Source organism: Phlebotomus papatasi, chromosome 2 (assembly GCF_024763615.1).
Source record: "Phlebotomus papatasi isolate M1 chromosome 2, Ppap_2.1, whole genome shotgun sequence".
Taxonomy (NCBI): domain Eukaryota; kingdom Metazoa; phylum Arthropoda; class Insecta; order Diptera; family Psychodidae; genus Phlebotomus; species Phlebotomus papatasi.
The window spans coordinates 35,247,674-35,273,649 of record NC_077223.1 but is presented as its reverse complement, the minus strand read 5'-3'; the positions used below and the strand labels follow the sequence as shown (position 1 = coordinate 35,273,649).

The 25,976-nt window shown below is 34.7% G+C and overlaps 3 protein-coding genes across 6 annotated transcripts in view; 1 reads left to right on the top strand and 2 right to left on the bottom strand.

Moving 5' to 3' along the window:
• The window catches only part of LOC129802341 (cytochrome P450 6g1-like), a 25,151-nt gene extending 21,983 nt beyond the window's left edge, over window positions 1–3,168 (top strand). Inside the window, exon 4 of the mRNA XM_055848077.1 lies at window positions 14–3,168. Coding sequence (XP_055704052.1) covers window positions 14–447 — 434 coding nt within the window. The 3' untranslated portion in view covers window positions 448–3,168. The remainder of the gene's footprint in view (window positions 1–13) is intronic.
• On the bottom strand, window positions 636–25,976 carry LOC129802329 (probable methyltransferase-like protein 25). 4 transcript variants are annotated; one of them, XM_055848061.1, is made up of 4 exons: window positions 25,005–25,862; window positions 20,241–20,432; window positions 19,927–20,175; window positions 636–6,997 (listed from the first exon to the last, which is right to left on the bottom strand). In XM_055848061.1, the coding sequence occupies exons 1-4, from the start codon at window positions 25,359–25,361 to the stop codon at window positions 6,824–6,826; spliced, it is 972 nt and encodes a 323-aa protein (XP_055704036.1). In that variant the 5' UTR covers window positions 25,362–25,862; the 3' UTR covers window positions 636–6,823. The 4 variants fall into 4 exon arrangements, with proteins under 4 accessions (XP_055704036.1, XP_055704037.1, XP_055704038.1 ...); XM_055848062.1 differs by lacking the exon at window positions 636–6,997 and adding an exon at window positions 7,289–15,785; XM_055848063.1 differs by lacking the exon at window positions 636–6,997 and adding an exon at window positions 19,384–19,807.
• Window positions 25,361–25,744, bottom strand: LOC129800931 (protein LTO1 homolog). The gene has a single exon (XM_055845674.1). The coding sequence runs from the start codon at window positions 25,742–25,744 to the stop codon at window positions 25,361–25,363; it is 384 nt and encodes a 127-aa protein (XP_055701649.1).

The window sequence follows — 25,976 nt, the reverse complement described above, 5'->3', positions numbered from 1 at the left end:
TAATTATCCACAGAAACTCTCCGAATGTACCCACCACTTCCATTTCTGGATAGAATCTTCACACCAACTCCGGATAAGTCAACGTATTCTATGGCGCCATATGCCAATTACTCCATGCCCCCCGGAATGCCCATCTTTATTCCAATCTACTCAATTCAGCGAGATCCAAAATTCTACCCAGACCCAAATACCTTCAATCCAGACCGTTTTGCACCTGAAAACAAGGACAACCTCAATCAATCTACTTACTTTGCATTTGGAATTGGACCCCATGACTGCATTGGCAAACGCTTTGGCTTGATGCAAGCCAAGATAGGGTTGATCAGCATCCTCAAGCGCTACACTGTGGAATTCACCCCAGATACACCCAAAACAATGAAGTTAGAGAAGAAAGCACTAATCCTTCAGGCCAAGGGCGGCATTCACCTCACCGTCAAGTGCGAGTAGAACTTTCGTGACTTTTGCAATTCACGACACAATGGTGAAAATTGCTATAATGTCATGTTGTTTCTTGCGTGATTAAAGTGCAAGAGTTCACACTTGAATCACTAGGTGTTGACTATGTCTTCTGTACTATTTGTGTGCACTTACAAACTTTTGTAGAACTTTTGGTTGAGGACAATAAAACATTTGAATAGGGGCTCTGACTTCTTTATTACACCTCCTCTTTTCATTTAGTTGGCAAATTCACAATTCATTCTGATACAAAAATAGATATATTGTTTATTTTCAGTTCATCACCTGTTGCTTTATTATGAATGGATACTAATGTTTTTGAACAATATATGTCTTTCTTTGTAATTTACTATCTTCAAGATATACAATCAAGTATTACAAACACAAAATAGGCAAAAATCTAACTAAACTAGATTGATTCTCAGTCAAGTAATGCTGTAGCTTTTACTTTATACACATAAATTTTATATCCTTAATGGAATTGATACTGTACTTTTAAAAGGATCATTTGCAAAGTTACATCGAGATATTTCACATATTTGCTCAATATTCTTCAAATTACACAATTCTTAAAACATCATAAACAAAAATAAAAATATCAAAAGTCTAGTTTTTCTATAATTTCTATTGAAAATATTGAATGTCTTATAAAGAACAAAGCTATATACTTTAAAACCAAATTCTCTAGAACGATACGTTGTTATGACTCATTTCTGCATCACAATAATTTGAAAACAAATGGGGATAAGGATGGCAAACGATCCAAAAAGTTGTGCGATCCTAATTGAGCACCCCCTTTCTTAAGGACATAGAAAGTGTTGGTAATTAAAAAGAATAAACTCTTAGAAATAGCGAAAATGGATAGTTGGGTATTTTTATAGACACTTAACGATCGTTTTATCTAGAGGTTTGTCTTGAATTGCTAATTGGACATCTTTTCTGGCAAATAATGCCGAGTAAAATTTGGGTGTGAGTGGAAAATTGTAGTATAAAAAGGGTAGCTAAATTCAAGGATACAGTTCAGTCACAGTGTAAACGTAGCCCAGGCCACTGGGTAGTGTAACCTTCTTCAATAAAAAGTGTAGCAGCCCAAAAATAGTGTTTAATTGAGGAAAAATTTTAGCTGGATCCGGAGCCAACAAGGTGAACCTCTCTTTGGTTTACCACAACGTAGTTTTCTAAGAAGATTATCAAACAATACGTACATGGTATATCTGGAAAATTTTAGTATAAATTGGGTAGCTAAATTCAAGGAGTCAGTTCAGTCAGTGTAAACGTAGGCCCAGGATCACTGATGGCAAAGAATCAACAGATTGCAAAGAATCATATCATGGAAAATAAAATAGCAAGCAGAGATATATGACAGAAAAGCACTTGAATCCGCACCATTCAAAATAGGAGATCAAGTGTTAATAGTAAACAAATCACTGTCCAAATAGAATGAAGCATTGAAATTTCTCCAATGTGGGCCCTATCCAATAGTAAATACACCATCCCCACCACATCAACTATTCTTATTGGAAAAAGATCCAAGACATACCATAATAACTTACTCCGCAAGTTCAAAGCAGAAGATCATTAAGAAAAAAATAGAACAAATGAATAAATAGATTAAGTACTTGACCCAAAGAAATAGAAGATTATCTAAGATTGGATTCATTCACTTAGGACAGTCTTACTCCAACGAGTCAAGAGTGAACACAAAATGAATTTGTTCCGTGAAGTCTTAACATACTTAGGCAGCCTATGGACGTTTATCCGAGGCCACCCCGATTTTGAAATGCGACACGCAATACAGGACAGCCCATGGGGGTTAGATTTCATTGGAAGCCAGAGAACCCTCCGATGTTTATAATATGTTAGGAATCCTAGTATGGGATTTCGACAGCTTTCTCCACTAGAGACGAGAAGTGAAATTTTTATAAGCACTTAAGAATCGTCCTCAGACGATCTTTCTCTCTCTATTGTACAAAAAAGTCTAGCTGTTTAGAATTGAGATTTCTAAAAATTAATCGAAAATTTTTATTTAAATGAATTTGAAAAGTCGAAATGAATTTATTGGGATATGGAAATTTATTAATGAAATTTTGAAATTTAAAAATCCTAAACTGCTAGAAAAATGTAAACAAGGAGGGGAAGTTGTCAAAAATGTTATTACGTAACCTAATTTGTGAGAGGAAGGAAAGGAAAATTGTGAAGTGAAAAAAGGTGGATAGTTTGAATAGGACAAAGGATAGTGAGGAGTTTGTGAAAAGGAAAGGAAAAAGGGAAACATTTGTGGAAAATAAATAATTGGTGGAAAGAAAAATACGCAGTTTTATTCGGCAAATCGGCAATATCATCAAGTCGTCAAGGTCGAAAAGGTCATCCCAAGATCGCAGAAGAAAACAGCTGGAAAAGCGCGCTTTCGATCCGGATATCGCCCCCATAGAGAACTAATCGAAGTCTCCTTCTATTTTTAGGTTTGTGGTTCGAGAAGATCTCTGTGAGCTGAGGACAAAGTCCAATTAATTTACTAATTTTCAATCTTCAATTATATTTTAGGTTTGTAACCTCTACAACCTCTATTAGACACTTCCGGACAATCAACTCATTTATTGAAATTGTGTCTCCAATTATATTTTAGGTAATTTACCCTACACTAGCTAAATAAAATCAGTTAGTTAAGTCTTGAATGAAACTTCGCCTAGGTCATTGGGTAGTGTAACCTTCTTCAATAAAAAGTGTAGCAGCTCAAAAAAAATAGTGTTTTATTGAGGAGACAACATCAACTGGATCCGTATATTAATTAAATTCTGTTGATTCAGAAGATTCAGATAACTGATTTCTGAACAGATTTCAAAGAATCATATGATGGAAAATACAATAGCCAGCTTTCTCCACTAGAGACGAGAAGTGGAAATTTTATAAGCATTTTTTTATAAGCACTTAAGAATCGTCCTCAGACGATCTTTATCTCTCTATTGTACAAAAAAGTCTAGCTAAATAAAATCAGTTAGTTAAGTCTTGAATGAAACTTTGCCCAGGTCATTGGGTAGTGTAACAATCTTCCTTAAATAGTTTAGCAGTCCAAAAATAGTGCCAAAAATCGATAATTCAATCACCAATTGATTGATGAAACAACATACGACATACATGAAAGATAGGATAGAATGATATTTTAAATAAAACATAAAAATCTCAAATAAAATCATGAAAAGTTATCAAAAACTATATTAGGTAATAGCCTAACAATATAAAACAACGCTTGATATTGATAGCCGACAAGCGTTTATAAAGGGGAGATCACTTTAAGAAGGGCGTTCAGTTATCCTCCAAAGTTGTACCAGTGCATTTTAAAATCTTGTGCAAATAAAACTTTATGAAAACCCCAGTGATGTTGTATTTCAATTAAGGACGCTATTCCAGGACTTCGTCATCCTGCTGTTTTGTCACATACCGATTTAAGATCTAACTTCTGAAGTCGTGACCGAAGCTTTTGTTGATCATATTATTTGCATTTACGGATTTCCCATAAAAGTAATAAATGTGAATTACTCGAAAAAGAATAATTCAAAAAAGGAACTACTAAAACAAAAATATAAAAACCATCTTTGACTTGGAAACGTTGTTCAGTTGCAGTGTAAAACTATCCCAGGACATTGGGAATTGTTCAATCTTTTAAAGTCAGTGATCCAAGTCTAAGTAGTTTAAGGTAGAAAAAAGTGAAAATTACGACTCCGAAACTTCATTAAAGAGAAAATATCAAGACAGGTCTATTATTGCGTACACTACCTAGATTAATTACTAAGTGATTTAAACGATGTATTACATTCGTAAAAAGAGGGCATAAAACGATATATTATTATTAATGAAAAAATCATTAAAAGTTAGGAAATAGTATTTACCTAACATAATGGAACAACGCTTGATGATAGCTAATGGATAACAAGCGTCTCCATAAGAAAAAATTGGTTGATACATAATGCAACTATAATCAACCAATACTATAATTGTAGTGATCCAAATTTTATGGATCACTCTGTAAGAATATTTGATGGAATTTAAAGTGATCTGTAAATTATCCATATTCTATGGATCACTCTGCGAAGATAATTTATGGGAGTTGACGAAGATCAATACCAAAGATTGATAGCACTGGTTGTAATCCAAAGGAGTGAAATAAATACTATTGGTACCCAATATATTTGTTGTTCATCATCCGCTGAACCTATCCTACTGGAGGATTTCATGAAAGTGGTCGTGTTTTTGGCTTTCAGGATTTTGGCTGCCTCCGTAACGTAATAAAACAAAATGTATATTTTCTTAATTGTGGAAATTAAGATTCAATTGATAAAATAGTACATAAAAGTTCAGTTGATAATATATTCGGAAATTCCAGATTGTCTATTTAACAACAGGTGAGCACAGTAACAAACACGTGCTATCGTTGAAGAAAACACAACTTTTGAAAATTGAGATTAGATAGAGTATACATTTGAATAACAGAGCACATGTGCCATGATACCGTACCCTTAAAGTGAAAGCTGAGAAATGTGGTTCTATTATTCGGTAGCTCGGAAGATGATTTCGATAAAATAGGGTAATGCAAACACAACCCTCAGATCACCGAACTTAATAGCTAATTCTGCGTAGTAACCTTTAAAACAGATCACGTGAAAGAAACTTTCATTCTTGAAGTAATAGATATGTGTATTACATTTGAGGGTGTATACATAATCGAATCAAAGTTGTGATAAAATTTATCAAATGGACTTTTCTTTAAAATAAGTTTTCTTTTTTTCTATATTTCAATATGATAACAACCTGATCAATCCAACCAATTTTTAAATTTGTAGACACGCACATTTTTTTTTAATATTATCATAATCTTGATAAGAAGAGATAATGTACACAAGTGCTTTATGAGCATTCTCCTTTTGTAGCTAAATCTTGAAAATGATTAATCGATTATTCATATGTATGAGTACATATTTGAGTATAAAAGCCCAAATCTTTGAGTTTAACAATCCAGTTGATTTCAGTTTAACGAATCAAATAGCAATACAATGAAATTGATCTTCGCTTTCTTTTGCATCTTCTTCCTCGCGCAGGTAAACCTTTGATATTGAACACGCAGGTAAACCTTTGATATTGAAGTTGCATTGAAAATCTCTTTTAATTTTTTTCGAATTTAGAATGCTGTCTTGGGAAAAGATCTACCACGAGATGATAACAGCCAATGGGCATGTGTGGAAGAAATCTTCCGTGAGCTCGAAGTAGATCTCGACAGATTAGGTGACATGGCTGGAGATTTTGTCAATACCGTTTCCAGATTGTTAGATCAAAGACAAAGGTGCTTTGATATCCTGGGTGATCCACCTACTGCTGCACAGCAACGCCTTCATGAGTAAGTTACAGAAATCGGAGAAGTATTGAACATCATTTTAATTAAATTTTCTGTATAATTTCAAGGGCTTGCATGGTTGCTTGGAGGGCTACAGTTTTGTATGAAGTAGTAAGAATGAGGAATATTGCCCAAGGCAGCGATGTTCAAGATATCTTTGATCAACTCCAACAAGACATCTTCGAATGCCTTGACGCTGACGATGATGAGATTATTAATCCTTCGGTTAAGAACAATCTCAAGGAAATTATTGACAAATATCAACTCGTGTAAATTGATTTTAATAAAAGAAGTGCAAAAAATACTTTTCGTGCTCTTTTAGGATTGCCAAGTGAAAAATATTTTCTTCTTTCAAATAATATCGTCCAATTCTGAAATTTTCCGGATCAATAGTCAGTGTGAGGACAATTAGCCCAATATCATCGAGTTAAGATGCCGAAGATAGTGTTGGCAATACCCAGAAGCACTAGAACTAGCACTAAGAGCAGCTATCCTGAAGATGCAGTTAGGCAAAAGGGTAGCAACGTTCTCGGAACTCAATTTCATCAATTTCTTTTTCCTTTACACGAATATTGTAGTGTATTAGGGGCGCCTACGGACATTTGTCTGAGGCTACCCAGAGATAAAAATGCGGGTATGAATGGAAAGAGATTTAGTGGCATCTAACGAGGAAGATTTTAGACAGGTGGTGAACGACAGTTCGTGGGATATCGGACTAATAGCCAGCCAACGGACGTTGAGATACCACTATAATGTGTATAATTTATTAGGACTATTGGTGTGGGATTACGAGAGCTTCCTGCATTGGAGACGGCAGGTGATTCGTCGCCGAGAGACAGGACTTCGTTGAGTTCAACTCCATCCCTGACGCGCGATTCAACATGGAAGAGGTTTTGTTGGAAAATCCTGATGAAGTTTGGCCTGAAGCTGCCAATACTGAAGAATGACTTGCCAGATACGTCCATGCTTACAAAAACTGGATTACGCGCGTACGCAATCGTCTGCCGAAGCACTTCTTCGTTGAGGTTGAGTGGTCTGGGCGTGCCAACGTTTCTGGACTCTGGTCATGTTTACCCAAAGTTTACTTTGTCTTTTGGATTTCTGATCCCCCGTTCTTGTGAGGACTTGTGAAGTGAGTTCTTTACAGTTGAGTCTCTAATCAGAAGTGAAGGAATGTATGACTTGTAGTTTTTATCAACATTTTTCCGTTATTGTCATTTCGTCATTCCTAAGTAGATTTTATCAACATATTAAAAATAAATCCCATCTGTCAATATCAGAAGTGGGAATCAACTTTCGCAATTTACAATATAAATAATTTAAATAAAAATCATAGAACATAATATGCAAGAACTATAACGGTCATGACTTTTATATGTAATAAAAAACCATCAATTTTATTGACACGTATTTCCTCTCCATTTTTCTGCTGGGAAGATAATTAAGAACCCCGCACTTAGTTAATTCAAGAGGTCGGTTCAGTCACAGTGTAAACCTAGCCCATACCACTGGGCAGTGCAACCTTCTTCAATAAAAAGTGTAGCAGCCCAATAAAATAGTGTTTTATTGAGGAGACAACATCAACTGTACAAAAAAGTCTAGCTAAATAAAATCAGCTAGTTAAGTCTTGAATGAAACTTTGCCCATGTCATTGGGTAGTGTAACAATCTTCCTTAAATAGTTTAGCAGTCCAAAAATAGTGCCAAAAAATGATAATTCAATCACCAATTGATTGATGAAACAACATACGACATACATGAAAGATAGGATAGAATGATATTTTAAATAAAACATAAAAATCTCAAATAAAATCATGAAGTTAGCAAAAGCTATATTAGGTAATAGCCTAACAATATAAAACAACGCTTGATATTGATGGACGGACAAGCGTTCCTATAAGAAAAAATGATTTTTTAAAAATGCTTCTATAGTAGATCAATAGCATAATTTCCACAAATTTATATCGGACAATACGTAGGCTGGGTTTCAAATTGACCAGACGTGACCTTCGTCATAAACTGTTGTAACCCCTTCAGGGTTATATTTCATCTAATTCATGTTCCTTTTCACATAGCAATTTCATTTCTTTCCTTACGCTACAAATATGATTTCTATTCCCTCAGAGGGTATCTCATTTCCTGATCATGCCACATAATGCTCTTTGCGTACTTGGACACTAATAAAACGCATGACATGTTTATGGTTGTTTAGCTGAATCGTCTAAAAGGCTTTCAGCTGGACGCCTAAATGGGTCAAGCGTATTCCAAATGCGGAGAGAGAATTCGTGCGAATTCTTGAGGGATTCGTAGAAATTGAGAAATAGAAAGAAATGTCGTATGATCAATAAGATCTTTCTAAACACTAAGGCAAAAATCATAAGAAAAGAGAATTGTAGTGAAGATGTTCAGTTTGGCAAGGGAATTGTTGCAGTGAGTCCGAATAAAGTACTCAATTCCTAAAGTGAAGTGTGTTATTACTGGGAGTTGGTTCCTGAAGTGTCGCCGGGGCACAATAATACTACTTTAGCAAACTATATCGAGTCTATCTCTTAGTAATTAGTTAGGTATTTTTTATCAACATATTAAAAATAAATCCCATCTGTCAATTTCAGAAATGGGAATCAACTTTCGCAATTTACAATGTAAATAATTTAAATAAAAATCATAGAACATAATATGCAAGAACTGTAACGGTCATGCCTTTTAAATGTAATAAAAAACCATCAATTTTATTGACACGTATTTCCTCTCCCTTTTTCTGCTGGAAAGACAATTAAATACCCCTCAGCCCCTGTAGGGACTGATGGTCATAAAGGTATATCATAGAACAATCAAATTTGTAAACTACGAGCCGGATATTAATTAAATCCTGTTGATTCAGAAGATAATATTTTGAGTTCTTTACGAGTCTTATCGCTTTTTCAAAAATGCGTTTCTGATTTGAACGCTTTAAAATGGAATCCAATGAAGAGAACTTTAGACAGTCCAGTGAATATACGGATAATATCCAAACAATCACTATAATGTCTATAGTCTATTCGGTCCATTAAAATTACGATATATAAATCCATATATCCATAAAGTAAATATCGAAACAAGAAGCACCATTCTTCTTTATTTTCATCCCTGATTTCCACAGTGGAAATCATAATTCTTTGATTACGATCTGTCAAATCCCCTTTAGGGGGGACCATGAGAGAATGTAACAAAATATAAGCAAAACGAAAACTATAAAGCATTGCATTCACGTAGATGATACCATAATGCTTGGAAACAAAAACAGATTTGAGGTTTCCTAATCCCTCTTCGGGTATTACAAAAAAATCCCTTCATATGGGAAGAAAAACTTCACCAAAAGTTCGAAGTAAACGAAATCTTCGAGAATTCCATAAATTGCGACTATTTCAAGAGGAATAGTCCTGTATTCCTCAGGCAAAAATTATAAAAAGGGGAATTGTAGAAGGGAAGTTGTTAAGTTTGGCAAGGGAGTTGTAAGAGTGAGTCCCAATAAAGTGCTCAAACCCCAAATGAAGTGTGTTTTACTGGGAGTTAGTTCCTGAAGTGTCGCCGAGTCACAACATTACCGCCCTTGGCGCTCAAGACCATAGAATAAGTTAAAAGGGAGAAAATTCAGAGATCCCGTAAATGTACGCCAGAGATAATGATCTCATTATTTTTCCTATTGTATCACAGGGCGATCTTATATAAGGTGTAACAATTTTTTTTAAGCAGAATAAAGTAGACATCGAAAGCAACAAGCCTTTATTTTCTAAATTCTAACTTCACCGCTTGGAAATCATAATCAGGGGTTTCTTAAAAATATCTGGCAAAGGTTTGATAACAAGAAAATGTTACCGTATATCTCTTGATGTACAATGAATATATTGTAACCCCATCAGGGTTACATTTCATTCCATCTATATTCTTTTTTTCATAATGCTCTAAATATGATTTTTTCTTATTCCCTCAGAGGGTATGATCTCATTTCCTGATCATGCCGAATAATGCTCTTTCCGCATTTGGAGGCTAATAAAATGACATGTTTATGGTTGTTTAGTTAAATTGTCTAAATGCTTTTAGCTGGACGCCTAATGGGTCAAGCGCATTACAAATGCGGAAGGAGAATTCACACGATCTCTTGAGGGATTCGTAGAAATGGTGAAATAGGAAGAAATGTCACATGAGTAATCAGATCTTTCTAGAAATAAGACAAAGATTATAAAAAGGGGAATTGTAATAGAAAGATTGTTCTAGATTCAGAGTTGAAAGCTGAATAAAGTGTTCAATTCCCAAAGTGTAATGTGTTTTCACTAAAGATTGGATTCTGATGTCTGATGTGTTCGCTGGGTCACAACATAATTTTTAGTGTTTTCGCCCGGGAATGGCAGAAAAGAATAATTGTAACTCGGAGTGAGAATTAGTGAAAATCGTGAAAATACTTTGAAATTCAGGACTAGTCAATGTTCACAAACCTGCGCATAATACAGTTACGAAATCGGGGTGTGTCGTGTGACAATAGACAGGACACAAATAAGAAAACAGGACGTAAAAAGAAAGTGGAAGTTCCGGAAGAAATTGTAGTGATCCAAATCTTATGGATCACTATTCTCTGTAAGAATATTTGATAAAATTTAAGATGATCTGTAATGATCCATATTCTATGGATCACTCTGCGAAGATAATTTATGGGAGTTGACGAAGATCAAACCCAAAGAGGAATAAAAAGAGTTCGATGGAGAGATTCTCACTTGGAGAACGACAAAAAAAAATAAGAGACCATCGCGCAGAGATAATTTACAATCATAATTTATGAGATGTCCACATCTCGTGGGTGCATGTGCAGTACAAAAAATAGAGACAAAATTAGCACAGAACCAATAGTAAAATAAAAAAGGGTATAGCGCAAACAACAGTAAGAAAAATAGGGTTCAATGATTGGAGTATTCTCCAATCATTCCAGTGTCTTATATAGCTGAGATTATGGTAGTAAAGGGCTGCCGAAATTAGTGTAATTGTTCAGTTGCCAGTGACTTTTATTGAGAGCACTGGTTGTAATCCAAAGAAGTGAAATAAATACTATTGGTGCCAATACCTTTTGTTATTCATCATCTGCTGAACCGATCCGACTGGAGGATTTCCTGAGGTGGTCATGCACTTGGAAAAAAGTTTCGATTTCCTTAAATACCACGGCACTACAAAATCACTTTGGAGGATAAGCCAGAAAATTCTGCTGGTAGCAAGAATAGTATGCCCAACCTTCCCCGTGCTCCAATTAAACCAAAATCAAAAATTTTCTTGGAAAAAAAAACAACCCTCCAGATTCAAGATAGTGAAATTGAACGGTTACATCTAAAACATTATTTCAATACCTTACGAACCGATATGTTAAATAAATATGATGACATATTCTTCAGTTTGAATAAAATATTGAACATAATTCAGGCTGGTCGCAATGGACAAGTTAGCAGTTACTTACTAACACCTGGAGAATTGTTTAAAGAATATAAAGCTATTAGATACCATCATAACGATAATGTAGTATGACCCACAGAGAATCTAAATGAAATATACAGCATTATGCAATTACATATTGTTACATATTCAAGACAAATTATGGCCTTTATTAAGATACCTTTATGTGAGAAACAAGATTTTGATACATTTCAACTTCTTCCTTTGCCCTATATGAATTCTAATTCTTATAATATATTAAACGTTGAATACCCATATATAACTTCCAATAAAGACCAAGATCGGTACAGCCTTCTAACTACAGATCAATTTAATAAGTGTACGGAATTAAAACAGATGCGTATCTGTCATGTCCTGTTCTGATTGTCTATACTCTTTAATGTTCCCTCGTGTGAGATATCACTATTGATAGGAAATACGGAAAATTGTGAAATGAGAGGGTATCAGACAAAAAGGAATTATTGGGCACAGCTAGAAGATAACCTATTCCTCTTCATTGTAAAAGAAAACACCTCTATACAGTATTTTTGCAATAATCACAAAACTTTACTCTATAAAATTATTTCCGGAAAAGAGTTAATGTCCCTACAAGGTGAATGTCAAGTGGTGGATGATGGCATACATTTGCAGTCAGCATTCACCATAGATTCCCCAAACATAACCGCACACCATTGCATCATCAAAAGCTTATAAACCAATAAAAGCCAAACAAATAAATAGTCCTATACGTGCCATACCTATTACCTCCAATATAGGGGAAAATCATTTAGAAGACCTCATGCAACAGATTAATGAATTAAAAGAGACACCTGACCTTCCAAAATTTAAAGTTTCCACAGACAAACTCAATGATAATTCTGGAATTTTTGTATCAAGTATTATTGGAATAATAATTATAGCAATAATACTATTCAGACTGTACATGATGATATTTGATATTCAGTTGAACCCGATAGGTCACAACAAATATTCGAACCATAAACGAGCGGAATTTCAAGCAGAATCTCTTGAAAATTTTGATAAATAGATAAAGATGATATATATAAGTAAAATTTAAGTATAGATTTTCGAGAAATTTCAATTTTCCAATATACTAAATATGAGGTCGACGACCTACTATTGTTAGGTTCTTTAAATTTCTGGCAAAGGTTTGATAACAAGAAAATTCTACCATATGCACAATGTACATGTACATTCGTAGATAAATATCCTTTTGTAATATTCCAAGATATAAAATTTTGTAAGTAACTTACAAAGGCCTAACAAGGTTTATTTACGGTCATCATATTTTTAGAACGTAACATATTTTTTATAACAAAAACTATTCTTGTAAGAACAAGTTACAAGAATAAAATAGTAAAACCAAAGCGAGGTTTTATTTATATTTCTGGCAAAGGTTTGATAACAAGAAAATGCTATCGTTAATCTAACAGATAACTGCTAGGCATATAGATATTAAAAAAAAAACGCTGAATTTCACATACGAAAATATGAAATCCCTAAAGTTTTATAAAAAAAAAAAGATATTGGCAAATAACACCTTATAAAATTACTTCAATATTCTGAAGTTGGAACCATTTTGGTTGCACACTGAATTGGTTTTGGGGCCGGATACCCAAACATTTATCAACGGAAAATATGAATAAAGCTAATCCAAACCGGCCACCAAGTGGATCGAAGCAAGAGGGTCAGACTCTCAAAACTTCTAAGAAACGGCCTTTCTCAAGGCCAACAAGGGAGGGCGAACCCAAACCGTGAAATAGCGAGAGTCGTCCTAAGGATATCAAACAAGAAGAGCATTCTGATCTAACTCCTACTCATTTATCAAAGACATTTTAATAAATACAATGTCATTTACCTCAAACATAAAATAACAAGTTATAATTTAAAATACGCACAATCAACAAGTTATAGTAGCTTCCTTGTTGATGCCAAAAAATTAATCAGGGATAATAAGATAGTTAAGAATAGTTGGGACGATAGTATTTTCCTTCCCACGAAAATTCCTTCATGAAATATACAGTATCATGAGATTCAGTATCGCTATAGTGCGAACGTGAAAAAACAGAAAAGAAATTTAAAAGTAAAGGACAACAGACAGTGATAACACTGATAGCAATGTTATTATAAGTGTGTCCCCTGTTTTTTTCCTTTGCTCGTTTCTTTTGAAATTTCTTGAATTTTTGTTTCCATTCGATTGAATTATGACTTTCGGGTGTAACTTCCATTCCTTTTTTTGTGAAATATTTTTTAATTATCTTCCCATTGTGTCATTCGTTTTTGAATAAATTTCAAAGTCTTAAATTTGATTTTGTGCGCCGAATAGGATAGAGATTACCGAACCCCTTCAATAAGGAAAGGTAATCAGGACTACCGGAGTAGATGAGGGTACTCTACGTGCTATAACTCCGTCCACTTTTAATATAAATCAAGAGACATTTTCAAATCGGTTAAAATTTGAATTTCAAGAGGATATTGAGGTTTTAACCTCAAAGATAAATGCCTTGACAAGTCAGACTTAGGTTATATTTCGTATCAACCCAATGAAATTTCTTCAATTAGGGCATGTCCTGATGGATTAGATCTGGTCAAATGCTTACTAGAATTTGATGGAACACAGTTTAAGTATCCATCATGACGACAAGCCGCCCACACCGCCAATTAAAGTGGACAAACCTTATACTGGTATTTCGAAACATTATCAAGCTGTCGCAATTATCCGTAATAAAATTTTTGGAAACGCAGATACTATCATAGCATCCCATGATACCGTGCTAAATTTCAAAGGAATTATCGCAAGGCTAGATCATACTTATTCGGATAAGAGGAAAATAAGAGGACCGGTTTCAAATTTGGTTTAAGCGTACAGTGTATGAAATTTCCCTTGCGACAAAACAATACAAAATAATTTCATCGAAGCAATGTCTGGTCGTCAAGAAAACGGAGCCAGTCGTGGTCGCAGACCATTTTGGCGTCAGTACCAAGGTCGAGCGGAGCCAATGCAACGGAATGAAGATAAAGGAGAAAGGAGAAGGATTAGTTATCAAGAAATAGAAGTGGACGATTGCGGAGTGTCACCTAAATGGGATACGGAAGAGGACGAAATATCCAATACAGAGTAAGAACAATATGTTTGTGACGCATTTTGTGCATCACAACTCGGTTTTCAAATATCCATGATCGCGCTGGTTCTTTCGTGAAATATCAAGAAATATCGCGAGAGCTTTTTTTTACTGCAATTAGTCCTCACGAAATTTATAGCCCACAGACATTAGTATGACGATGGGCGAGATAAGAGTGACCAAAAAGGGGGATGCATTTAGTTTAAACAACTAAAGAAATCTAAATCAAAACTAATTGAAGAAAAACGTATTGTTCACGCGAAAAAGACATATCCTAAATTTGTCCATGGAAATTTAAACCCATGATTATTTATTGGGTGACTTGTCTAATGTGTCAATTGATTATTTTTTCCCCTCTCCATAACGGACTTTTTTTTTCTCTTCCTTTCTGCAAGTTCAAATGATTGGGTGTAATTTTCGCTCTGCCACAAATTTCTTTAATTTATTGAATAAAATAAACAAAAGGTGATCTTTCGCGACTGCATAAGTTGTTTAACTTAACCCTCATCGAGTGAGGCCCCAAGTGTTTCCCTGAAAGTGTCTTGTGTTGAAGAAAAGTGGAAAATTCTGCAGCCTCGTGCAGCCAGCCCAACGAGCGTGCGCTCTTCCAGGAAAAATTCTGCGCACAAGAACACGGAGGAAAATTTTTATTGATCCTCCTTCGCCAGGATAAACAGGCCTGTGTTCTCTCCATTTCAGGTATCATTACCAAGGATTGTTGGGGAGAATTTGTCTTGGATAATCAGGAGGTTTTTTACGTTTTATTCAGGTATCATTACCAGGGATTGTTGGGGAGAATTTGTCTTGGATAATCAGGAGGTTTTTTACGTTTTATTCAGGTAAATCCTCACCACGTATTGAAATTTAAAGGTAATAAATCCAGAGAATAGACATTGAAAGAAGCAAAAAGTTGTTGTGACTCATTTCTGCATCACAACCATTGTCCCGTATTTACGCGAGATCATGCACGCTCGTTCAAGAAGAGACATGATAGATCATGTTCAGTATCATGAGAAAGTTCTCTGGGAAATTGGTCCTCAAGGAATTTGTAGCCCAAAGATAAAAATAACCCCTTGAAGTCATTAGTACCCCTTCAGGGTAATAAACACACCACGCTCATTAGAGAAAAGGCAGGTGATCTCAAAAAGGTCATAAAATCACGATGGGCAAGATATGAGGACCAAGAAGAAAAAAAAGGGGTGCATTTGTTGGCTTATTAGGCAGACAAAGGCACCCTCTATTCCTGAAGAGCTCGTAAAATAGGTGATCTATAGTGACAAGTTCTTAAGATTACTTTCTCTTCGAGACGGTCGTTAAATTAGAGCTCGCGCCAAGAAGAGCAATAAAATCCTGAAAAAGAAATAGAGAACGACAACGTGTGAGGTCCTTGGTCATCCTAATTAAGCAATCTCTTTCTTAAGGATATATAAGGTATGGGAAAAAACTCTAGAGATAATGAAGGTGGAAAGTTGAACATGCACCGAGCGATCGTCTCCAGACGATCGCTATCTAAAGGGTTGTCCTGAATCACTAATTGGACACCTTCTCACGGGAAATAATGTCGAGAAAATAGGGGGTGAGTGGAGAATTTTGATATAAAAAGGGTAGTTGAATCTAAGGAAGGGGTCAGTCACTGTGTAAACGTGGCCCATGTCATTGGGCAGTGTATTCTTCCTTAAATAAAACAGCTCTAAAAAAAGTGAGTTGTGTTTCACTACTGGATCCGGAGACAACAAGGTGAACCCCCCTCCAGTTGGTTTACCACAAAGTCTTCTTTATTTTCAACATTCTGATTTCCCTGCTCGGAATTCATAATTGGCGCAGTCGGTAGGATAGGATATTTTTCGACGGCTTATCGTAAAATAGCTCTATCAACTAGTTCTTGACGGCTTATCAAAAACAAAAACCCCTGACGGTTAATCAGGACAATCTTCACTCTGCTTAGTGCTTTTTTTTCACCTTTCGAACAGGTCGTTCGTGTTTCCGTTATTGTCATTTCGTCATTCCTAAGTAGATTTTATCAACATATTAAAAATAAATCCCATCTGTCAATATCAGAAGTGGGAATCAACTTTCGCAATATAAAATATAAATAATTTAAATAAAAATCATAGAACATAATAGGCAAGAACTGTAACGGTCATGCCTTTTAAATGTAATAAAAAACCATCAATATTATTGACACGTATTTCCTCTCCCTTTTTCTGCTGGGAAGATAATTAAGAACCCCGCACTTAGTTAATTCAAGAGGTCGGTTCAGTCACAGTGTAAACCTAGCCCATACCACTGGGCAGTATAATCTTCTTCAATAAAAAGTGTAGCAGCCCAAAAAAAAGTGTTTCATTGAGGAGATAATATTTTGAAATTTGATTATGAGATCGATATATCAAAGGATTGCGAATTTGGAGATAATGACCGAGATCACTTAGGGCGAAGATACACAAAGAAGGAAGAAATGTTTAGCACTGAATTGCTTGAGAAAAGAAAGATTATAAAAAGGGAACAAATTTGATAGAGGTGTTCAGTTGTCCAGAAAGGTTACACCGATCATTGTGAGATCTTTGTACGAAAGGATGGAATAAAGTTTGTGTCAACCTAAAGTGCACTTTGTCTTTTGAACTTCTGATCCATCGTTCTTCTGAGGACAAATGTTTGTGAGTCCATTACAATCTGTGAGGACTTGTGAAGTGAGTTCTTTACAAGTTGGGATCACCACAATTCATTTGGATCAATGTCTCCAGACATACATAAAGGATAGAACAAAACAAAATATTTGTTATGATTTTTTTAGTCTATCAAAGGATAATAAATTTATTGTGGAAAAAATTTGAGGCGTAGCGGATGACTTTTATCAAATATGCTCGACCATTTAATTTCTTAATGGATACTGGAGCCGGTGCTTTATTGATAAGGGCCTTGATAGACGATTTAGCGTATTTATAATCGAAATACTGGTTAAACCACATTTCTACCATTTTCCGCTAAGTCGTCTCTTGGCATAAGTACTAAGTGTGTCTTCACTGAGAAAAATGGGGGTGCGATTAACTTTTTTTCGCCATAACTTTAGCACTTTTCGGGTGTAAAAATATATCAATATTTTTTAATGTTAATTTTACACCTTTTGAGGGTAAAATCAACATGAAAAAAGGGTAACTTTAACCCATAATACACCTAAAAAGTGTTATATTTACACCGATTTCGGATCAATATTGCAGGGTAAAATTAACATTTCCGGAACAAAGGGAATAGAAATGCTAGAGAATCTATAGACTCTGTGTGTAACCCTTCAAGATTATTTTGATGAATAAAGAAAAAAATAATTTGTAGCGCCATCTATGTACCAAGGTGTCTAATTGGGAGCAATTTTCATCAAAAAACGCATTTTTGACAGAATTTTGACGTTTCCACCTACAGCAGCGCAAACATTGTCCTTCAAAAAAGCATTTTTTGACAAAAATTGCTCCTAATGTGTAAAGGCGTCTACACATTGGGAGCTATTTTCGTCAAAAAATGCTCCCAATGTGTAGACGCCTTAAAGACATTTAGTCTAAGAACTTTTTGACACATGTGTTACTAGTGGGGCGTTTAAAACACTTAGAGCCGTACATTTCTGCAAAGAAATAAAACTTTTGCCTTGGATACATAAAGATGGAAAAAATGTTTAGCCTTGAATTGCTTAAGAAAAGAAGGCTTATAAAAAGGGGGACAAATTTGATAGAGGTGTTCAGTTGTCCAGAAAGGTTATACCGAGCTTTGTGAGACGACCTTTGTAAGAAAGAATAGAATAAAGATTGTGTCTACCCCAAAGTGCACTTTGTCTTTTGGACTACTAATCCTTACTGACCTGTAAGGACTTGTGTGATGCCTCTTCCTTTTTAAAGTCACCGAGAAAATTCTCAGCAAAAGTTCTAATTAAAGAACCTTGTGCTTCAATAAATAACGAATTAGTTGCAAATAGTGGACAAACCATTACACAACTAATTCCTAACGTTAAGCCGATTCTGCGCCAATCCTGACACATTTAAAGATAAAAATAATGGACAAAGAAACCACCAAGTGTTCAATAAAGTCTAAAAATTGTCTGGCAAAGGTTTGATAACAAGAAAATATCTTAACTGCCATTGGTTAACCGTACTAAACGGTGTATTCAATTGCAGTTAAACTAGGGCTATTTTTGAACCCTGTTTTAAAAGTTAGGTCATTACAACCGGTGACCACAGGCCACCCTAATAAAAAAGTTTTAAAACCCCAAAATAATTGAATCTTATTCTGGCAAAGGCTTGATAACAAGAATACTGTAGTATACATGTTCATCAAGATGTCAGAAAATAGGGCTAAAAACATGGGTTAATCTTAACCCTTAATCAATAAAATCGTTGAATATTGGGTATACTGACAGAATCTTTAGTCATTTAGTATGAATTGATGACTAAACTGATTCTTTTGAGTAATAACATTCAACCCATACAAATTCCATTAAAAATTGTATGGATAGACAGGACGACTAGTCTTTTCTACGCTTTGTAGAAAAACAATTGAATTTCAACTTGAGATTTTGAATTCAAGTTGTGAAATTTCGTCCGTTGCCAACTTGACGGCAAAGAACCTAAATAGAAAGGCTAAATTTAAGGCCTTCCAAGGGTTAAATTTACCCTCACCTGTTGAACAAGAAGTTAGACTGTTAGTTCGAACCATCTGTCCATTGCTCCATGCCCAACTTAAAAACTTAAAAGAAAAATATTGAATATAGTAAAAGCATAGTAGAAAGGAACTCGAATTCGTCGGAAAGTGGAGTCACTCTTAGAAAAACGGAAACTCTTTCCAGTGTTGCCGTTTACAGAGGAAAGAGTTGACGTTTTTCTAAAAGTGATTCCACTTTCCGACGAATTATTCCTCCTTTCTACCAAATTTCTGGTTTTCTCACAATAATAAAACACATTTTCATGTGATTTAAATTAAATGTAAATTAAATTTAACTTAAATTGAAACTTTGACCATAATTTAAACATTGTCATGGTAACTTTTCCGCAAGAATTGCAAAGCATCTTGGTGAAATATCTTGCTGAAATAGTTTTACCAAATGAACCTTACTCTCTCTGCAAGTTTCAATTATAAAAAGGATCCTATCCAAAATTATAACTGCTTCAATAGCTTCAGCAATACTTGATCTAAGAATATAAAAAATATCTAAATTTTTCCTATCATATTTGCTAAATTTTTCACAAATTTCTTCATCTGAATAAAATGGTTCTAAATGCATTTTTTCACAGCATATTTTAAAATATTCATTAAAATTTTTGCATTTGATTTTGCCCAATTGTTCAAAATCCTTCAAAGGATATTTCTCTTTGAGAAGTTGTTCAAAAAATGTTCTGAAATGCAATGAATTCTTTGGTAAACTACCCTGTAATATTCTATTGAGTGACTGACAAGCTAACATTTTTGCTCTATCACTTAGTAAAAAATTCTGATTTGCCAAATAAGTACTCACGGGAAACCTGGACAGCAAATTGTAGCAGCAACCAATGTTGCAGAGATATCTCACATAAGGATCTCTGATGAAGATCTCCAAACAACTAACAGCTAGATCTCCACAAGTATGAAGACCACTGAGGCAGAAGTTCTTTTCATCGTCCATTGAAAAGGCTTCCTGTGATATTTTACCGATCCTAAGATCACTGGTCACAGTTATAGCCATCGATTTGTAGTTTTTTTCACGATCGGATATTTTCCACTTTTTCTGCAAAAAAAATAAAATAAAAGTTAAACCTTTATAATATTAATAATCTTAAACCCAAAAAATACCTTCAATTTTGCCACTCGATTTTTAGCACTTTTCTGGTAATCAGCATTTGCCTCTAATCCAATTACTGGTAAGTTGTATTCAAATGCAAGGCATGAAGACAGATATCCCTTCCCATCTCCAGCATCAACAACAACTATTGGAGACTTTGACTTTGAACAGAGCCAGGATACCAAGCGACTTGCAGATTTTACCTTAAATAATTTTGTAACAAAAAAAATATTTCTTTAATATTTATCTACTTTTTAATCCAAAAATTTAAACTTTTATTTTTAAAAAACCATTCACAAAAGTTTGGAAATTTTGTGGTGTCTTTTGTTGTTCCAAATGTCTTTTTAAGTTTACTCAGGGGCATGACGTTTCCTATGTTTCCTATATGTTTCTAGCGTGCCGAAAAAACTTGAGTTTATTCGGTGTTTTCTTCCTTTGTGAAATGAATTAGCAAAAAATACAAATACAAAATAGATGCCAATTTAATATACAATGGGCAACCGAAAACCGCAAATTGGCAACCTACGTAGTTTCGGAGATATCTCGTGAAATGTGTACGAAAAGAGGGAAAAATTTACACTAAAACTGGTCGCATTTTTCAAAGCTAATGTCTCCCCCTGGAGTTTACTAGTTCATAACCGATTTAAAACAATTTAGAGATCACTTAAAAGGGATGGCAAAGCGTCCTAGGCTTTGCGAAGTGGTCGAGAACTCGTGACTTAGATGCTATCTTTCAAAAGTACTTTCACATCATTATTTATCGTTTACCGGTTCTCAATCAATTTAAACCGATTTGTAAATCACTCCAAAGATTCTAGAAAATGATGTTAAGAGTAAAAAAAAAAAGATTTTTGCACAAAAATTATTTATCGGTTCATAACCGGTTCACAACCGATTTGAATAGATTTATAAATCAATCAAAACATGGCTGAAATTGCTTCTTCTTGAATTTCGAATAAAACGGGTGGCAAAGCGTCTCAGGCTTTGCGAAATGCTCGAACTCGTCACGTAGATGCTATACCTCGCATCATTTACCGTTTAACGGTACTCAACTGATTTAAATCGATTCATAAATCACTCAATAGATTCCACAAAAAAAACTTAAAGAGTAATAAAGATTATATTCGAACAAAAATTACTTATCGGTAAATAACCGGTTCACAACCGATTTGAACCGATTTATAAATCACTCAAAATATTTCCCAAAATACACCTCAGGAGTGATTTAATTGTATTCCGTAGAAAAACTATTTATCAGTTATGAACCGGTTTATTACCGATTCAAAACCGATTGGAACCGGTTGTTTTATAGGAAATTCCAAGGCCTTTCCAACGAGCCCAAACATGACCCCATTCTCTTGATAAATTCGTTCTCTAGTGTACACAGTAAAAAATTGTGTGAGAAATAAAGTTGTGTATGGGGAAATTTGTGTATTGTCACAAGCATTTTGGTTGTAAATTGTAAAATTACTATCATATTTGTAGTACGATACTAGCATAATGTTAGTAAAATTAAGTTTGTGTATTGGAAAATTTGTGTGAGAACTGTCAAAATTTCATTGTTCACTATTGCAATTTTTCTAAGATTTTAGACATTATTTGCATTTCTAAGTGCCTAATTGTCTTCTAGAATCATTCACTGGATTCTTAAAATGTGCCTCAGTCGTGAAAAATGAGGAATAATTATGTAACATGTAATAACAGAAAACAGAGGAAGCATCATGTAAATTAGAAAAATTGACGATGCAACTCTTGGCCATTTGCTTAAGAGAAGTAAGCAAGTTCGTGGCGCAGCCGGAAAGCACGAGACCATCAACGCAGAGGTTATGGGTTCAAGTCTCAGACCCTCTCTTCATGTTTTTTCTTTTTTTTTCTTTTTTTCTTTGTTTAATACAGAGACTTTTCACAGATAATACACATAAACCGAACAAAATTGCTCTACAATCAAAATTATAAGGAAGCCATTTTATAAAGTTGACAATACACAAACTTCACAACCATAGCGCTCGTGCAAAAATTACCAACGATAGTGGTTGTAAATTTTTTACTGTGTATTACAACGACTCCTTTATATGTACCATAGACTGAAGGTAGATGTTTGAATGTATTCGTTAGTCACTTTATAAAGCGTTTTTATTGGTGCGGCACTAGATCACGTTACTATCCCCTCTCTTTTTTACTGCTCGAACTCAAAGGGAGAGCAGTTATATAATCGACTTTTTTTCAACTTCTCACTGTTCTGGAGCTTAAACGGTAAGAGATATCGACTTCCGGTCTTCGGTGACCCTTCCTCAAATGACATTATCTTGTACCCAACCTCTTTAGTTTTCCACCCTCCCATTTCATACGTTCCCTATCCCCCAAAAATAGGTCAAAATTGAGGTATTTCCAATTTTCCTCAAAATTGGCCCAAGCTTTTTCAATTATTTTTGGATATGTTTTAGAGCTGGTCCTGGTGAACATTTCGGTAATGAATCGGTTAAGTACCGATTTTCTGCTTTTCAAATACTTTTATGATTTATGAATTAATTTGATCTCTAGTAGATCAGTGATTCCAAAAGATTATGCAAAGATTGATATTCATCTGAAATATGGAAATATGATTGAACAGGAAAAAAGAATAGAGAAATTACATTAGTAATATTTTTCTAATATATCCTCCAACTCAAAAAATACAATATTTCATATAGAAGAAGTACGGTTCTAGGCGGTCATTGCAGCATGAAGGCTCAGTTCCATTCGAACATAGGAAAAAAATCACAATTTCAAAGCTGCTCCACATTCCAGGATGTCCCACTTACCCCAACTGAAACATAAATCTTTTTAAACAGAACGAAAAAACATCGTTCTTCTCCTTTCTCATCATTTCTCTCGTCTCTCTTATATCATCGACGCGTCGAGCGGGCAATCTGCAAAAGCCGTTGGGCTTCGAGATACCTATCGGCAACTTGTATGTATGAGTAAAATTTTCTACCTTTCGTCTATGATAATATGAAGGAGTCGTTGGTGTATTAAAATTGATTGTGAACCGGTAAAGGACACTAAAGTACTTCTGTGATATAGCATCGAAGTCACAATAAAATAATTTATCGTATGTATTCCTTTCTACGAATCAAAAACTTTCAATGCTGATTATGTTTATAAAGTAAGCATATTTCTTTTACAGGGTATAACGATGTTTGAGAAATAAAGCACTTGACAATGCATTCCTTATCTCTTGCTGAATAAAAGAGAACCTGAGAAGAGCTGATCGGGGTCGAAATACAAAACTTGTAAAAATATTACTGAAAACAAAAAAGACAATTGTTCTCAATCGAGTGAAATATTGCTATAAGTTTCTGAAACAAGAAAATCCTCCAATGTTTTATCTTTCAAGAAAAGACATTTGAATAAATTAAAAGTACTACAAAGTGTACAAATATTTTCTGTGCGTTACACTAGACAGACAATGTATTAGAATGTTCAAGTGTTTTGCTTTCTTCTTGGCCCTGTAGCCACTTATGAGGGCAATTGAAAATAAATACGACAGAAAAAATGTCTGGAAATAATTTGAAAAAAAATTTCCCTTTCTTGGTAATTCAGCTCCAATATAAAAGAAAGACTTGACGACTTTATGGTCTTTCTTTGGTCCATACAATGTTCAACTTGGGAATTTTTAAACACAGGCTCAAAAGTTTCTCAATAACCCTAACTATGTTATCACACTTGCACATTAAAATTTTAATATGATTCACATTAATTGTCGATGGTGAGAGTCCAAATGTGTAATTTGTGTGTTTGAATCATTTTATATTCAAAATTTGATCTATTTGTTGATAAAAAGGTAGACTTGGCCCGCAAAATTTGATATAAATTGATTTATAGCATTAATGCGAAAAATTAATGCGATTTTCTATTTAATTTTTTAATGTGAAAAATATTTATGCTTTAGGTAAATTTACACTTATTTTTGAAGGTCAAGTCCACTTCTTTATCAATAAATAGAAAAACCCCAAATATTAAGTGACTCAAAGACACAAATAATATATTTGGACGCTCACAAGCGACAATTAATGTGAATCACATTAAAATTTTAATGTGCAAGTGTGATAACGCCGTTACACTAATTTTTCCAAATCGGAAATCAAAAGGGGGTTTGGTTTGTGTTCAAAAAATTCAATAAATCAAGAATTCAAGTCTTTCCATATTAAGGCAACAAAACCATTCCGATCTCTTTAATCTAGTCTTTGTCTTAAAAATGAAATTGGAGATTCCCAAATCTTGGTTTCTCATCGCATGGAGTTTAGAAATTATTAAAAATGAATAATTTTATAATAAATAACAAAAAAAAATGAATAATTTTCGGATGGAATCATTTAAAACAAACAACCATTTTTCCGTAGTATTTAGCTCAGACTCTGAGCATCTATCAGGATGTAGGAGAAAGTGCCCATGCTTTGCACGGTCCCGAGCTTCATAATGACTAATTTTTCCTATGTTTTTCAATTAATGTGACTTATCGCACCGATATTTTAAAAACTAGGAATCATTATAGGAACAGGAACATATAATAATAATATTAATAATAGTAAAATATTAAATTATAGACAGGAAAAATTTAGTCATTGTGAAGCTTGGGACCTTGCAATGCCTGGGCACTTTCCCTTATCAAACCATGTAAAATAAAAATATTTACGGATAAATATCTATTTCATGATAAATAATTTAGGAAATGTAAAATTTCATTTTAAAGAATAAATGTGTATTTTTTAGTTATTTGGTTTTTTTTTACATACCTCATGCATCTTTTTAGGCGTCATGAAGTCCGTTACTTTCAGGGGCTGTTCTTCAGGTAGAAAATCCTCTAGATTTATGGCTTGGTCAAAAGAAGCTAAGCTATGATTTTTGGCCTTTGTGAGAAACTCCCTGAGCTGCTTATAGGGACAGTTTCCAGACAATATCGATTGGAGATTTTCAATGATTTCGCCCCCATTTGCATCCAATTCTTTTCGCAGGTCTACTGGAAGGAGCTTCTCCCAATGATTGTTCCACAGGAAGTCCACCACGTGGCAATCAATTAAATTCTGATGCTCTTTCAGGAAGTCAAGTGTCCTTCCGAGCGTCTCCTGAACTTTATCTGCTGTACACATCATTAGAAATCCAATTCTCCAGTCTTAATGGCCCCCTTGATGCCCAGGAGGGCACAGACTTTGTGGAATTTTCCACGAATTACCGAAATTTTTTCCTCCAATCCACAATTATAACCTTGAAATCCCTCGAGAGACTGTTTTAGGGATTTTACTGCATCAGCTTGCTTCTTTCTCGCACAATTTTCATTCAAAGCCACAATCCCTAAATAGTAACCAAATTCAGCCCCAATTTCCGCGCCTCTGTGGTACCCCAAATGGTAAGCGTCGGTATTTCCCGAGGTGACGCCTTCACTAAAACCCTCGGCGTACGCTGTCTCAACTATTCGATCCTCGACAAGAGCAATATCAGCAAACACCTCGCTGATATCCCGTTGGGGGCCACACATATTACCTACTACACTCTGTACTTCACAAAATTTAACTTTTTTGCGGAGCTCATGTCAACTACGTCTGAACTCCATGAAGACCTCGCACCAAAAGAACGCATCATGGCATCTTCGTGTGAGAGTGAGGGAATTTCGCAACATCTTCGAATTTTCGAAATCGAATCCCAGTGGGCCATATGAACTGTTATAATTTTGTCAATTCATACTAAATTTTGAATATTTTGAATAAGCA

Excerpts from the sequence above, each read along its gene's own strand:
- LOC129802329 (XM_055848060.1), bottom strand. The coding sequence starts at position 25,361 with ATGATGTGTACAGCAGATAAAGTTCAGGAGACGCTCGGAAGGACACTT. Across the intron at positions 20,433-25,004 it reads CGCCTAAAAAGATGCATGAG|GTAAAATCTGCAAGTCGCTT; the intron begins GTATGTAAAAAA and ends AAATTATTTAAG. Across the intron at positions 20,176-20,240 it reads ATCGAGTGGCAAAATTGAAG|AAAAAGTGGAAAATATCCGA; the intron begins GTATTTTTTGGG and ends TTTTTTTTGCAG.
- LOC129800931 (XM_055845674.1), bottom strand. The coding sequence starts at position 25,744 with ATGTGTGGCCCCCAACGGGATATCAGCGAGGTGTTTGCTGATATTGCT.